The following is a 15,236-nucleotide window of genomic DNA, read 5'->3' on the forward strand; positions in this document are numbered from 1 at the left end:
AAGAATTGTGTGTTTGTTATCAAAAAAAGGTCAACCCATTTTCTTATTATCACTTTTATTTATTTCGGTCGAATAATAAACTTCAACGTATCAATAAATCAAACAAACAATCGAGTTTATCCATTAAAAATCATGAATTTGGAAACCAAATGGCATCTGATAGTATTATGATATTCACGTTTTTAAAATAACAGAGGGGGAGTATTGCTGAACAATACTAGACTGGACTTTACTTGACATGACATTCGGCAATACAAATCAAACAACTATAAATATCAAGTTATTTCTTAGTTCATTTCAACAATCAATCAATTAAAAAACAAAATAAACAAATATCAAAAAAAAAGTATATAATTATTTCTTTTCAAATATATATTTATTATTACAATTATGAAAATATTTATTACCATATTATTATTGGTTTCCATTTTTGGAATGGCATTGGCCGGTGGTGACGATCAAGATAGAAGTCAAGGTAGTCATGGAAGCAAAGGAAATGGACACGGTAGTCACGGTGGTCACGGAGTGGGCTGGAATTTCTGTAGATATCCACTGCGTCAATTCTTTGAGGAAGCTAAAAATCAAAGTTGTATCACCATCTCTGGAAATGCTTTGTCAGACGATGGATCGCAAGTCTCATTCAAAGGAAACCTAAAGTACGATTTAAACTCGAGCTCCCTCGTCCAGTCTGGAAATATTGTGTTCCTCAGTAGTTCCGACTACCAGTGTAACGATCAAGTCAACTTGGTTCAGCCATTCCTCGTAAACAATGCAACTACCTTTTCAGAGTTTAGCATCGATAGAAATGGAGAGCTCACACTTGGAAATGACACTACCGATATTGAATGTCTTTTCAGAAAAGATATTTTCATCTTTGAATATGAAGATATTGCTTATACTTTTGTAGTAAGTATATTTATTTTACATTTAAATTTATAATAATAGTATTCTAATTAAATTACTTTTATATTTTAGTTGACTGTTAATAAGAATTGTTCAGCAACAAACTTTGGTGAACAATGTTCAACACCAACTCCAACACCAACTTCAACACCAACATCCTCACCAAATGTAACTGTTACTCCAACTCCAACCGAGACACCAACCTCGTCACCAAATGTAACTGTTACACCAACTGAAACACCAACATCATCTCCAAATGTAACTGTTACACCAACTCCAACTGAGACTCCAACATCATCTCCAAATGTAACTGTTACTCCAACTGAAACACCAACATCATCTCCAAATGTAACTGTTACACCAACTGAAACACCAACTTCCTCACCAAATGTAACTGTTACACCAACTGAAACACCAACTTCATCACCAAATATCACAGACACTCCAATCCCAACTGAGACACCAACTTCCTCACCAAATATCACAGACACTCCAATCCCAACTGAGACACCAACTTCATCACCAAATATCACAGACACTCCAATCCCAACTGAGACTCCAACTTCCTCACCAAATATCACAGATACTCCAATCCCAACAGAGACTCCAACACAAACACCTCTCCCTAGTGTTTCGATCAAACTCAATGCCACCAACTCATGGGCTGAAGGAAATGAAACCGCCACCCAATACAATGTCGATGTAACCAACAATGGTACATCAGATATTACTTCATTGACCTTGGTTGCTTCTAATTTCCAACCAACCAGTATCTGGAATATCGTTGCCAACGGTACTGAATATTCTTTGCCATCGAACCAAACCATTCAAGCAGGTGCCACCTACCAATGGGGATTCATCACCTTGGCCTCTACCGAACCAGAGTTTTCCGTCAAACAATGATAGTAGTAGCTATCATTCTTTCTAAATTATCTATACCTAATCTTATGTATTATAATGTAATTTTACATTAATTTATTATTATTTACATCAAAAGCATAACAATAACGACTCTAATCAATCAATCATATTATTATTCAATCAATATTATATAACTTTGAAAATAAAAATAAAAATACAAAAATATATATATTTTGAATCAAATCATTTGTTGTATTACTTATATGTATTATTTATATGATTTTATTATTATTATTGTTTTATTTACTTGAATTCTTATTGTGAATGATCTTTCCAAGAAGTGTTGGTTCTAATACTTTTGCTCTTTCCAAGTCACCCATGTAGTGAGTTGTTGTACCATGAAGTTTGAGATAGAACATCTGTTTCTGTGGTTCGACAACCTTGACGAGATCGTTCTTCTTGACTGGATTGAATTTGTTGATCGTCACAGTACGTGTAACCTTTGGATTACCGAATTGATTGTAGGTGACCAACTCGACAACACGTCCCTTATTGAATGCATATATTTGTGCAATTGATCTTCTTGCATGTTGTCTGTAATAATACAAATAATAAACAAAGTAAAGTAAAGCAAAGTAAAGTAAGTAAGTAATCAAGTTCTTTCTAATAGTATTAAAACAATAATCAATAATCATACCTAATGAAATAAAAAGTAGCAGCTACAAAAGCAGTACCTAAACCAAATGTAAAGAATGCCTCCAACTTTGATGCATCATCCTTTTGGAAGTACATATCGTAAACACCAACGAGTAGACCGATCTGAATGAAAGCAACCAATGAAATAGCTTTGAATTTAAGTGGTCTAATATCTTCGAAAATCAATATCTTGGCATCTGAAGCATAATCATGATTACCACTATTATTGTTATTATTACCGCTATTATTATTATTATTACTATTGTTATTACTATTGTTATTATTGCTATTATTTGATGATGAACTATATGATCTACTACTATTATTATTATTATTATTATTATTGTTATTTGAGTTGTTATTATTGTTTTTCTTAAATATTTGTTGTTGTTGTTGTGCATCGGTATGTTGCATTTGACATACACAGTTGGTACTATCAAAATTGTTTGTTATTAAGTTATTGTTACATTTGTTACTACCAAATGTATGCAGCATTCTCGATATCGATTGTGCGAACTGTGGAGAAAATAAAGTCGTTGGTTTCGTAGATGCATTGGAAATCTGAAAAGCACCTCGAAATACTACTGAATTCAAACTATAGCCATTCTTAAATAGATAATTTATATTTCTATTCATTTTCTTTATATTGTGTAAGTAAATACTGACATAAACAATGACACTTTAACAAAAAAGATGGTTGATGAAACTTTTTTTTTTTTACAAAACTGACCAAAATTTTGGACGTAATTTTTGTGGGGCAGACCATCGGTGATTCTTCAGTATTGATCAATTAAACCTTTTTTATAGATATATTATCTATTTTTTTATTTGTTTTTTATTTTTTATTTTTTGAAAAATGTTTAGAGTTTGTTAAAATCGCAATCTTACAATTACAATCTTCACTGTTTTTTCTTTTGAAAGCACAGAGCTGGAGAAGTGGAATCAGAGCTGACTGAACAGTAGCCAACTAAAAGAGCCATCCCCAGGTCAAAGAAGAGAATATAGTTCCACAGAATATTTGAGGCGGAGAGACGTCGAAAGAAAAATAACAAGAAAACAACTAAGCTTGGTAGATCAGAAGGAAAGTGGTAAAGATGACCAGAAACCGAAATCAGTTGATATTTACTAGTATCGACAAAGTTTTTTTGAAAGTGCATGTTATGTTTGAACAATCATTTAACTAGAACTATTTCACATGTGTCAGTGTCTAATAATCATAATATTTATTTTTGATCTCCAATTCAGATTTAACAGATACTGTCTCTTATTTTTATTTTGAGTTCTATTAACATATAGTAATTGTAATGATATAATATGAATTAATTCTAGATTTTACAAGTGAAACAATAATTGATAACCAAAAGAAAAACAAAAATGTAGATCAATTTTTAAAAACAAATTTACAAACATGTAAAAATTCTATTTTTTTTTTTGAAGATCAAACGTTTGATCATTAATGGTTATGAAGATGTTTATACAAAAGATATTTATATTCATTAAAAAATGTATAGTTCTGACTGCTGGTATAGCTTGTCTTTTGATAACACTTTCAAGTGTCATACATCTCATTGATTTCTTATCATGGTTTTCAGAGAGAACCGTTAATATCAACAACAATAACACTTCAATCGCTGTAAATAATAATAATGACAATAATAAAGAAACAACTACTACTACAAGTAATAGCAACAACACTACAAATGTAGATAATAATATAGATTTAGATAAACAATTGATAAATAATATAGTTTTAATTGTGTTGTTTATGTTGCAACATAGTTTGATGGCTACTGACATGGTGAAACAACTGTTTCAATCATCGTCTAGAGCTATCAATAGTCTACAGAGATCATTCTACCTTCTAGCGACATCGATTATGATTGAAGTGATCATTAAATTCTGGCAACCACTCGATTCATTGGTTGTATGGACGATCGATGATCTCAAACCATACTGTCTCACCATTAAATTCATAGCTACAATAATCATTCTCTTGGAATTCATCTCAATATTCGATATATTTGAATTCACAGGTTTAAAACAAGTAAGTAAAAAGATAGATAAATAGATAAGATAAATCATTTACCAATTATAATTATATTATTTAAAATAAAATAGATATATAATTATATAACCGATAAAGAGGATGTAGAACAACAACAACAACAACAACAACAATATAAAGATAATAATAATAAAGAAGGAAAGATATTAAAAAAGATGAGACATCCAACATTGATTGGATTTATGCTGTTGATGTGGTCAAGTCATAGAATGACAATCGATCTTCTAGCACTATGTATATTCTTTACAACGTATCTACTCATTGGTAACACACTCTCCAAGAAAGATTCAAAGTCAATAGTATCATCATGGTCCAGTCTATTTAAATTTAAAAACAATAAATCTATAAAACATTTATAAAAAAAACAATAATTATAAAACTATTTAATTATTTATAACAATATTATTATTATTATAAGAGCAAAGTAAAGTATAAACTTAAATCATCAAGTTATTATTTCTATCAACCAAACACTCACACACACTCATTCTTTCAGTGTTTAGATCTAAAGAAAATAAACAATGATCATTGATTGATTGATTTTAAAAATAAATAAAAAAATTGAAATTAATTTTTGAATGAGCACCAGAACTTTCATTTTAAGACCCATTAAATTTTCAAAACCAACTTGAATCACACATACAAAGTGGAATAGCTTATTATCATAAAAAAGGAATATGAAATAGTTGTTATTATTATTATTTATTGTTTATTTGTAAAAAGTTAGTTTATATTAATTAAAAAAGTTTAGTATTTTGTTTTGTTTTGTTTTGTTAAGTTTAGTTTAGTTTTGTTTAGTTTAGCAATATATATTTATAGATTCTTATTTATATTATAAAGAATAGAAAATAAAAGAGAAAGAAAGAAAGAATAAAAGAGAAAGAGAAAAAGAAAGAGAAAATAAGGAATAATGGATCCTTATGGAAGTTTGAGAAAGAAGGAAAAAGAAAGATCGAATAGTAGTGCTGCTTTCTCACCGATGGATACATTGACAAACCTTTTTCGTTCCAATAACAATATACAGCCGACACCTGTGAATTTTCAATCACCTCTAAATTCACCGCTACAATCACCACACAATTCATTCAACCAGTATCCTCAGACAACAACTTTGAATCAATCCGGTGGTGGTGGTGGACATCAACAGCTCTCACCAAGAACGGCAGCGGTATCACCACACTCCTCAGTCAACAACTTTGGTAGTCTCGGTAGTCTCGCAGCGAAACGCGGTGACTTTATAGTGTTCAGTGAGTTTAGCGAGCAGAAAGGACCGGTTCACTTGAATGTCGTGCCGGACATGCCGTCGTACGAGGGATTCGACCTCTCAAAGTACGTAGTCAAGATCATGTCTGTCGACTTTCAGAACAAGACCGATCTACGCACCTACGCTAAAGATGCACAGATGTTCTTTACACTGACATCGCAGTTGGAAGGCGGTGAACTCTATGCATACGTACACCATTTCTCACTGTTTGACATATATGCACGTGGTTATGTCAGACCACTGGTACTCAGTTACCTCACCAAAGATCCACACAAAGTAATGAAATCATTCGATAAGTTCCTAGCTAAATTCTCAAGGGTATTGTATCTGTTATTTATCATATCGAATCATAGCATAGCAATTCATAACTAACATATAATCTTAAAGGTAACCAACTTTTTGAAATCAAAGAATCATTTAACATTTGAAATTGAATTTAGACAAAGAATGAGAGATTTAGACTTCACCATTGAATCATACAAGAAGAATCAATCGATATCAGATAAAGAGAGAGATTCATATGTATGTATACATTGTACATTATACATGTTTGTTATATCTTGTTTGCAAAAGTACTAATAATAGTAATGTTGTTTAGATATCATTGATAAACGATGCTAAATCAGAGATGAAAGGGATTGAACAGTTGTTTGAGCAGGAGAAGAGATCTCGTGATCCAAATTACTGTGGTGGTGGTGGAGGTGGAGGTGTAGGTAATGGCGGTGTTGGCGGTGTTAATGGTTCAAACAATGGTGCACCACTTGGAATAGATCTTGATTCAATCGATGAGAATGACAATGATATTGATGATAGTGAGAACGATCGTGATAGCAATGGATTTAGAATGCAGTCGAAACAACATGGTAGCGGTAGTCGTGGTCACAGTCATGGACATCACAGCAGTCATCACAGTAGCAGTGGTCACGGACACAATCACTATACCGGCGCCAAGTTCAAACGTGGTACACTTCCACATGCACTGGAGTCGACATTCGGTACCATCTATTACAATGAGAATCTGGTGTTGAGCGGTGAACCGAAACTAATGGATTCACTACAAAAGACAACCTATCTCGATAAACCACTGCGATCGATCACCGAACTCTGCACACCCGAAGTAACAGAGTCATTCCTTCGTAAACTCGAGAAATGCTACAACTACTTCTCAAAGTCATCGCTTCAAATGGAGTTTGATAGAATCGATTCTCAATTATTTAGTATGTTAATAATATTAACTATAACAACACATTTTCAAATTTTAGTAATCTAACAACAACTCTACTATTTACTTAACAAACAGATCCACAAAGTACTTTATTAACAATTGGTCAAACATCGATTTTAAATTATTTCTTTACTGAAGAAGAAGCGTATGTTTAAAAATATCATAATATAATATATAATTTAAACAACTTTTTTATTAATTTATATTATTATCATTGTTATTATTATTATTATTATTATTATTATTATTATTATTAGTAAACAACAACAATATTATATAAAATCACAAAAGAAAGATATAAATAGATCTAAATTACATCGTTCTAAAATCAATGTTGGTACAATGAGCTCTTATTCTGGTTCCGATTTAAGTTCTTATCTATCTGTTGGATCAATGTAAGTTATATTACTTTTAAACAGTGTATTATATTTGGATTACTTATTAATATGTGGTTATTTATGATGAAATAATAGGAATGATCAATTTGGTGAATTTTCATTATCTCCACCAGATAACGATAATTATTTGAAAACATTGAATCACTTATCTCAAATGGCACAACAGAATCAACAGCAACAGCAACAATCCAATTCAACATCTTCATTACCATTTATTGGTAATAGTAGTAATCAACAAACAACATCTACATCTTTAAATAGTTCAACATCAATTCCACAACCTTCATCTAATTTAGTTAATCAACAACAACAACAACAACAAATACAACTACAACAACTAAACACAACAACTACTAATAATAATAATAATAATAGTAATGAAATTAAATTTGAATCGTTTTCAAATTTTATGTGGGGTGCGAATAAACCGTTATATGGTAAAGGATTGTTAAAGTTGGTTTATAAATATCCATGGATAAAACATGCGATCTACTCTCTCCTGAAAGGAAGAACTGTATTTGTAATCGGACAACAAGAAAAGAAAACACAGATACTCCAGATGATCTATGCACTCGCTATCTTTGTCGTGGGTTACTCAAAGACCAACAAGAAAGAAGCAATCGATCTTTGGCACACCGATTCTCTGAAACTATCAGACCTGTCTTGGTTGAAACTTGCTGGTATACCAAGAACAACCGATAAATCAAAAATACCAACCAATGTCAATGTAAGTATTATTGGAAAAGTAGTAGTAGTACTATAAATATAACTTGACTAATCACACTTTTACAACATCAATATTATATATAGTTGTATGTTAGTAAGATCGACTTGGATACAGAGGAATACACTGGACCTGTATATAATGTAAATAATGGTATCATCGATGAGATATTGTGTACAAAGAAACCTTGGAATGACAATGAGAGTCTGTATATCAGTCATATACAGACGGCATTCTTTGAGATCGCCATAAAGAGTTTCATACACTATCATGTTTGTTGTGCACAGCCTCAACCGCTTAGAAGCGATCATCCTCTGCTGAGTTCATCGATACTCATTAATCTACTGGCAAAACAACAGCAACAACAACAACAGCAGCAATTGTACTATTCAACTTCTGAGCTGCCTTCTCTTTCGTTGCCAGTTTGTTTAACACCACCGGACAGTGCATTCCAACAGCAGTCCATGTACAAATCAACATCTGCATTCGCCAGGAAGAAGCCAGCGGTCGTTCCAATCACAACTCGTTCCCTTTCAGAGTCACACCTGAAAGAACATCAACAACATCAACAACAGATGGTCAATTCGCATCACCATCTCATTCCATCGGTAACAGGCAGCTCACCAAGCGACCATCCAAGTGCACTCACTCAATCGTCATCCTCTACCATCTCCAACAACAGTAATAGTATAAATAACAACAATAATAATATTAATAGCAATAGCAATAATACTCATAACAACAATAATAATAATAGTAATCTAAATAACTCAATGAATCAAACAAACAATAATAATAATAATAACAATAATAACAATCTTAATAACTCTGTATCGGCATCACCTTCACCTTCACCTTCACCAATTCCAATTTTATCAAATTCCATCAATAACAACAATTCACAACCATCTCCAAAGCAGCAGTCCTCACATTCCTCTACTAGATATACAGATCCTAAAACACTTTTCAAACGATGGGATTTGCATCCTCAGGACCAGGTCATTGTCGAATCACTCTCTGAGATGATCAAAGAACAACAATACTTTGAAATATACAACTCGAAAGGACAAGAGATGTCACCCGGTATCAAATTAGATTTCTCACCATCCCTCCATGTCGATCGTAGAGGTAAAGAGAGAAAGATTGAATAAAAATATAAAATTATATTATAACAATAACAATAGCAATATTAATAATCAAACTTCCACATGTTCAACCTAACTATTCAATTTACAAAATTAAAAACTAAATATGTTTAATTTATATAAATCAAAAAACAAAACAACAAACAAACAAACAAACAAACCTACAAATTTGATAATATTAATGTTTGAATACAAAATTTATTTTAATAATCTAATATTATTATTTGTTTGTTTATTATTTATTTAAAACAGCTAATCTAAACTAACTAGATTCAAGAGCTCTTCATTCTTATCTTTCCATTTTATTCTAATTTATTTTATGGAAAATAAAATTGATTGAGATAGATGACGGTAAAACAAAACAAATTAAACTACAAAAAACATATTGGTAGTATATCATATCATTCTTTCTTACATCATTCATAAAACACTTTTCTAAATACTCTTTATATTCTTTCCTGATTGTAATGATACTAAAATGATACTCACACAAAAGTAAGTAAAACCAAATTTATTTATCTTCAATATGATCTCGGAATTCTATTATTTATATTAAAATGTGTTGTGTTTTTTTTTTTTTTTGTTGATATATTATAATATTTGTGTTGTATCATTTTTTTAACACTAACTAAATGATTACAACAGTTAACATTACATTTACATCACCAAACACCTAAAATAAAACTGAAACCACAAACACGGATGTCTTTGTCAAAACCAAAAAATATTTTTATAAAAACAGTTAAAATTTTAATCAAGAAACTATATGTTTATTATTTATAACTATCATTGATGGATCTTGACAATGCCAATCATATTCCATTTTGAATGGATTTAATCATTTTTAACACCGATAAATTTAATTGGATTGAAATGATCAATCATTCATCATCATTTCTCGAAAAAAATTGAAAAGTAATAGTTTTGTAAATATAAATTAGAAATGTACTACCTAAAATTAAATTTATACTTTATAGTCTTTGTATTTTTATTAAATTCTTATATAAATGCTACCAAATGTAAATAATGTTTATAAAAAAAAATAAATTAAATAAATACTGATTAATTTATTTAGTGAGTAGTACAATAGGTTACTATGGATTTGATACTAACGAACCTCTAGTATCCTATATCTTGATTGAACTCGATTCCGAGATTGAAGATGATTCCAATTATCATATTTTATTAAATCAGACAGAATGTTCTCAAATAACCAAACAAGATATATTTCCTAAAAATTCCCTTGAATGTAAAATAGAAAAAGTATTTCAAGATTCAAATTACTCTATTGTTATACAATATAAAGAGGAAACTATTATCGATGATAAAATCTATTTAACTAGAAGTAAGTAAACATATTTTTTATTTTTTGAAAATATAGAACTTTAAATATTTATAAAAAAAAAAATGATAAAAATACAGAATTACCTTATATTTCTAAAGTTGAACAAAACGAAGATAGTCTGTTGATATTTGGAAATTTCTCAAATCTAAATCCAAAGAACTTTACTGTTTCGTTGTGTAATACTCTGCCAGAGGATAAAGTAAAAAGTATCAATGATTCATTGATTGTCGCACCAATGTTTGAAGACACTGAGAATTATAGATGTGGTGTTGTTGTGCAAGAATCTTTCAGATTCAATACTGACTATCTTGTGATAAATGAAGAGCCGTGGCAAGAAGGGGCAAATGTAGGTCATATAAATATTACAATCATCTTTGCTGTTATATGTGGTATTATCGGATTGATCACAATCTTTGTTATAGCAACATTCACTGTTATAAAATTGAAACAACACAAAAAAAGGAGAGAGGACAAAATGAACAAGAAAGTAACAGTAACAAATGATGGTGCTTAAATAAAAATAAATAGTTCAACATTCTTTTTTTTTATGTGACCCTTTTTTATTTGTTTCATTTCATCGAAAAACAGAATTTTTTTTGCAAACATCTTTGATTGTATATCGTATTATCCGAAAGATATCTAATTACTGAATTGTTATCTATATGTTGAGTAAGTCTATCGATTGGGTCGTTAGTAGTAAGCTTGAAATCAATATTGTTCTCTTTTAATGTTGGTATAAATTCATCGAGGAAATCGATTAAAAAATCAAGATCCTCCATTCCAAATGATTCATTAATGATTAATATTGATTTTAGTGTCTTTGAATGGTAATTCAACAGCGATGATAGGAAGTCTATGTTGTTATAGTCAGGGCGACTATTCCAATCTTTTCGCATGTCAATTGTGAATCGTTCGATGCCATGTCCATCGATATTCGGTGTGCTAACAAACAGATCTTTCAGAAAATTACTGTAGTTTTCTTCGAATCCATGATACCCTAAAACAATGATCTCTTTGAGGTTTGGCATTGGTGGTGGACGTATTAAGTATCCATCCTTAATAATTGCTGAACGGTAATCTTCCTCAATGAACCTGATGACGTAGTAATCAATGTATATATCTTCCGATCTAGAAACTCCACCATTGATCGAATGATCATATTCATCTGATTCCATTACGAATGTTTCAACTCTTGACAACAATTGATTGGCATATTCTATGCCTTGATCATATGGAATGTATTTAATTGATTCATAATCGAAATACAGTGGTGATGATTTGATTAAGTTGTATTCACTTTGGTTGTTGATATCGATAAATGAATTCCAATAGAATAGATTATTGTTGATGATCTTTGAAACAACTCTGAAGAGTTGTTTCGATATTAATGCAAAATTCATTACATTTTCGCCATCTATGAGATAAGGTATAAAGAATAGCAGATTTTTGAATTTATAGTGCCGAGAGGTTCTTTCATACTTATCATTATCAAAGGCAACAAAATTTGAAATGATTTTGCAAAGTAATATATCTGATAATTTAGAAATACTATTGTCGGTTGTTATTGTATCTGTTGTTTCTGTTTTTGTTGTTATTAATGTTGTTGCTGTTGTTGTTGATGTTTCTTCTCTTATTGATTCAACATTATCATCTTCTTCTTCATCAATACTCTTGTCATTATAAACGATATCATAATGATTATTATAGGTGAAAAAGTCAAGTGGTTCCCTCCTCTCTTTTTCGAATCTATCACAAACTCTCGATATCTTTGATTTCAATTGTGTTTCATCTGATTCATTCAACTCTTTAAAGAAAGTGTTGAACTTAATAGCAAACTATTAGTATTATTAAATAAATAAAGATTAATTGTAATTCAATACATACTCTATAATCTTTGACAATCTTGTAATAAATCTACCTCCTGTTGCATTATTACCTTGATATTGATTAATCTCATCAAACATCCTCTTTTCTGAATTCATTGCTATTAATTTCTATTTATCTATGAAAACACAAAAGCCAAAATATTTATTTTTTGAATATGTTTCATTCCATTGAAAAACAGAAGAAAAATATTAAAATTTGAGTGGTTGGAGTTTTTTTTTTTAATTAAATTAATTATAATTGACTATTACTATATGTTGGTTGGTGTATATTATTGATGTTGATTGATAGGTATTGACATTTCCTTGGCGGCTACCTTATTGTCCTTAGACGGACAACACCATCAGAGGAAAGAGAATGTGTCCTCCAAAAATCTACAATCAATCCAAAGTTGAACTTTATTTTGCTGACCAGACTCCACCACTTGTTATTACACCAAAATTCGTTTCCAGCCCTGTGATTATCTTTGAATTTAATCGAAGCATTGTACAGCCAAACAGCCCACTCCAAGTTTAAATCTCATATCCATTCCCAACCGATAATATCCAATCCAATCTCTTAACGTTGACATATCGAAAAAATAGACTTAAACCACCCATTCAACCAAGATTGTGTCCATCCAACAATCAATCTTTGATATGCTCAGGAAAAGGAAGATGCGAAAGTTCCTGCATTTATTTCGGTGATTCAGTTAGTTTAGATTGTTCGGACATAAGTTTAAATAATACAGTTGTCTCTATTGACGAAGTTAGACCAGCTTCTAATTCTACATTTGGCTTGTTTTCATTTGGAATATCAATTGTTGAAATTCAAGAGTTGAAAACCAACAAAAACAACAACAACTACACAATCATCGGAAGATACCCTCTTTCGGAATAGTTTGCATTTCACAAATGAATCTGATGATTCTTCTCTTTCATATAAATTCTCTGCTGTCTTTAGAAATACTACTTCAACTCCAAGTGTTGTGATAGCCAGAGTAAGATATTTCTTCAAGGACACTATCATATGGTTTGGAGGTCAAACTTTCACAATGAGGGCAGGATCAGTCAAATACAGGGTAACAATTACCCAATATGATTTTGAAAACCAACTAAATAGACTAAGAGTTCTATTTAGAATGATACAAGTATGGATGATGAAAAATTACAATCTGATAGATTCCCAAATGAACATGGAAGCATTGAATGGATTAAAATTCCAATTTTAAATCAAGAAATCCCATCTTCATCATCTTCTTCAAAAAATAATAATTCATCCAATCCTCACTGTAAAAACAAATCATTTGAATGGTGGAAGATATTCCTTATTGTTATTGGAGTTGCAGTTGGTGTTGGTATTGCTGGTATCTCAATTTTCAGAATTCGCCACAAAAGACAGAAAAATCTTAAAAATCATGATAAAATAGAAATGTAAGGTGTCAGGGAATAAATAATCTTTTCATAAATAATTATTGCTATTTTTTTTAAAAAGTAGAATTATTTTATTGAATGTTTTTTATCTTAATAATAAAATAAAATTATTATAAAAGATCTTAAGAATAATAAAATGTTACTGACCTTAATTTTTTTTTTTGAAGATCAAAGTTTTTTTTTCCAAAAGTCGTCTGCAGATTAAAAAAAAGGAAGTTAATGTGATCGATTATTGATTGTGACTCAAAATGATTAATAATTGTTACAGATATCTATTCTTAATATATTTATTATGTGTTATTATAGTAAAAGGAGATGAGATAGAATCAACAACAACAACCAATACAATAGAGACCACAGGTTACTATGGAATACTTCGGTCACCGAATCACGATGATTGCTCGATAGTCAACGTCGGATATCAGTGGAATTCATTAGAGTTTAGCAAATACACTGTTAAAATAGATGACCACGACTGTATCATATATGGATCGTATCACCAAAAGTCAAATTCCACCATAAAGTGTCTAGTCAACCGAGTATCCCTTAACAACTCCAACTACAACGTCGAAATTCACTTTAAAAAAGATTTATTAAGTACTCAATGGGTATATTTCAATAAGAGTATATATTAATTAGACTATAAAACTATTTAAAACAAGTATTGATATTTATATCTATCTATTTATCTATGTATCAATCTCATTTAGAACTACCATATATTTCAAGTGTCACAATAGATAATCAAGATATGATAATCAGTGGTAACTTTTCAAATGTGGACCCAAAGAACTTTACAATTCAGACATGCTCTACGATTAAGGGTGAGCGTTATATAAAGAGTTTCAGTGAATCTATGATTGTTGCACCAATCAAGAACGAAACCGATGCATTCAAGTGTAACATACAGATCGATGATTCATTCGAATACTACTCAGGCTACCTGCTCGAGCAGACCGGTGATGAAAGTGCAGAAGTAGCCACTGAAATTGCTATTATTGTCGGTATATTCCTCAGTTTTGTTGGTACTATCATCTATGTGATATACATTATTCTTCGATTCATCATAAGATTATTCACAGGAAGTAGTGGAGATAATACTAAAAGCACAACAACAACGACAACAGAGCAACAACAAGATAAGATAAAGATTCAATAATAACAAATATTTATAATTAGTTATTTTTAGTAAAAAAAAAACTTTGTTAAGTAATTCATTGTTATTCACTTTTTAATACGATCACCAACAAATGAGTGGTGTGTTCCTCCAAACCATTGCAGTAACACACAAACTCCAATAATAATGTTTTGAAC

At 30.6% G+C, this 15,236-nt stretch overlaps 6 protein-coding genes across 6 annotated transcripts; 4 read left to right on the top strand and 2 right to left on the bottom strand.

Moving 5' to 3' along the window:
- Positions 1–435: 435 nt before the first annotated feature.
- Positions 436–1,806, top strand: PPL_01429 (Mucin; the record flags this gene model as incomplete). The annotated part of the gene is made up of 2 exons (XM_020572437.1): positions 436–906; positions 976–1,806. The coding sequence occupies 2 exons, from the start codon at positions 436–438 to the stop codon at positions 1,804–1,806; spliced, it is 1,302 nt and encodes a 433-aa protein (XP_020437580.1).
- Positions 1,807–1,950: 144 nt separating this feature from the next.
- PPL_01430 (uncharacterized protein) lies at positions 1,951–3,096 on the bottom strand (the record flags this gene model as incomplete). The annotated part of the gene is made up of 3 exons (XM_020572438.1): positions 1,951–1,958; positions 2,072–2,358; positions 2,462–3,096. 3 exons carry the CDS (start codon positions 3,094–3,096, stop codon positions 1,951–1,953), a joined length of 930 nt encoding a protein of 309 aa, XP_020437581.1.
- Positions 3,097–3,916: 820 nt separating this feature from the next.
- PPL_01431 (uncharacterized protein) lies at positions 3,917–5,370 on the top strand (the record flags this gene model as incomplete). The annotated part of the gene is made up of 3 exons (XM_020572439.1): positions 3,917–4,504; positions 4,579–4,759; positions 5,345–5,370. The coding sequence occupies 3 exons, from the start codon at positions 3,917–3,919 to the stop codon at positions 5,368–5,370; spliced, it is 795 nt and encodes a 264-aa protein (XP_020437582.1).
- A 65-nt stretch (positions 5,371–5,435) lies between these two features.
- Positions 5,436–11,140, top strand: PPL_01432 (uncharacterized protein; the record flags this gene model as incomplete). Its single annotated transcript, XM_020572440.1, has 10 exons — positions 5,436–6,107; positions 6,177–6,311; positions 6,388–7,006; positions 7,090–7,159; positions 7,272–7,409; positions 7,488–8,139; positions 8,223–9,264; positions 10,259–10,300; positions 10,357–10,626; positions 10,725–11,140. 10 exons carry the CDS (start codon positions 5,436–5,438, stop codon positions 11,138–11,140), a joined length of 4,056 nt encoding a protein of 1,351 aa, XP_020437583.1.
- Positions 11,141–11,195: 55 nt separating this feature from the next.
- Positions 11,196–12,608, bottom strand: PPL_01433 (uncharacterized protein; the record flags this gene model as incomplete). The annotated part of the gene is made up of 2 exons (XM_020572441.1): positions 11,196–12,461; positions 12,507–12,608. 2 exons carry the CDS (start codon positions 12,606–12,608, stop codon positions 11,196–11,198), a joined length of 1,368 nt encoding a protein of 455 aa, XP_020437584.1.
- Positions 12,609–12,867: 259 nt separating this feature from the next.
- Positions 12,868–15,081, top strand: PPL_01434 (uncharacterized protein; the record flags this gene model as incomplete). The annotated part of the gene is made up of 6 exons (XM_020572442.1): positions 12,868–12,991; positions 13,241–13,325; positions 13,390–13,489; positions 13,630–13,855; positions 14,235–14,530; positions 14,728–15,081. The coding sequence occupies 6 exons, from the start codon at positions 12,868–12,870 to the stop codon at positions 15,079–15,081; spliced, it is 1,185 nt and encodes a 394-aa protein (XP_020437585.1).
- Positions 15,082–15,236: the final 155 nt, after the last annotated feature.

Source organism: Heterostelium album, assembly GCF_000004825.1.
Source record: "Heterostelium album PN500 unplaced genomic scaffold PPL_scaffold2, whole genome shotgun sequence".
Classification (NCBI taxonomy): Eukaryota; Evosea; class Eumycetozoa; order Acytosteliales; family Acytosteliaceae; genus Heterostelium; species Heterostelium album.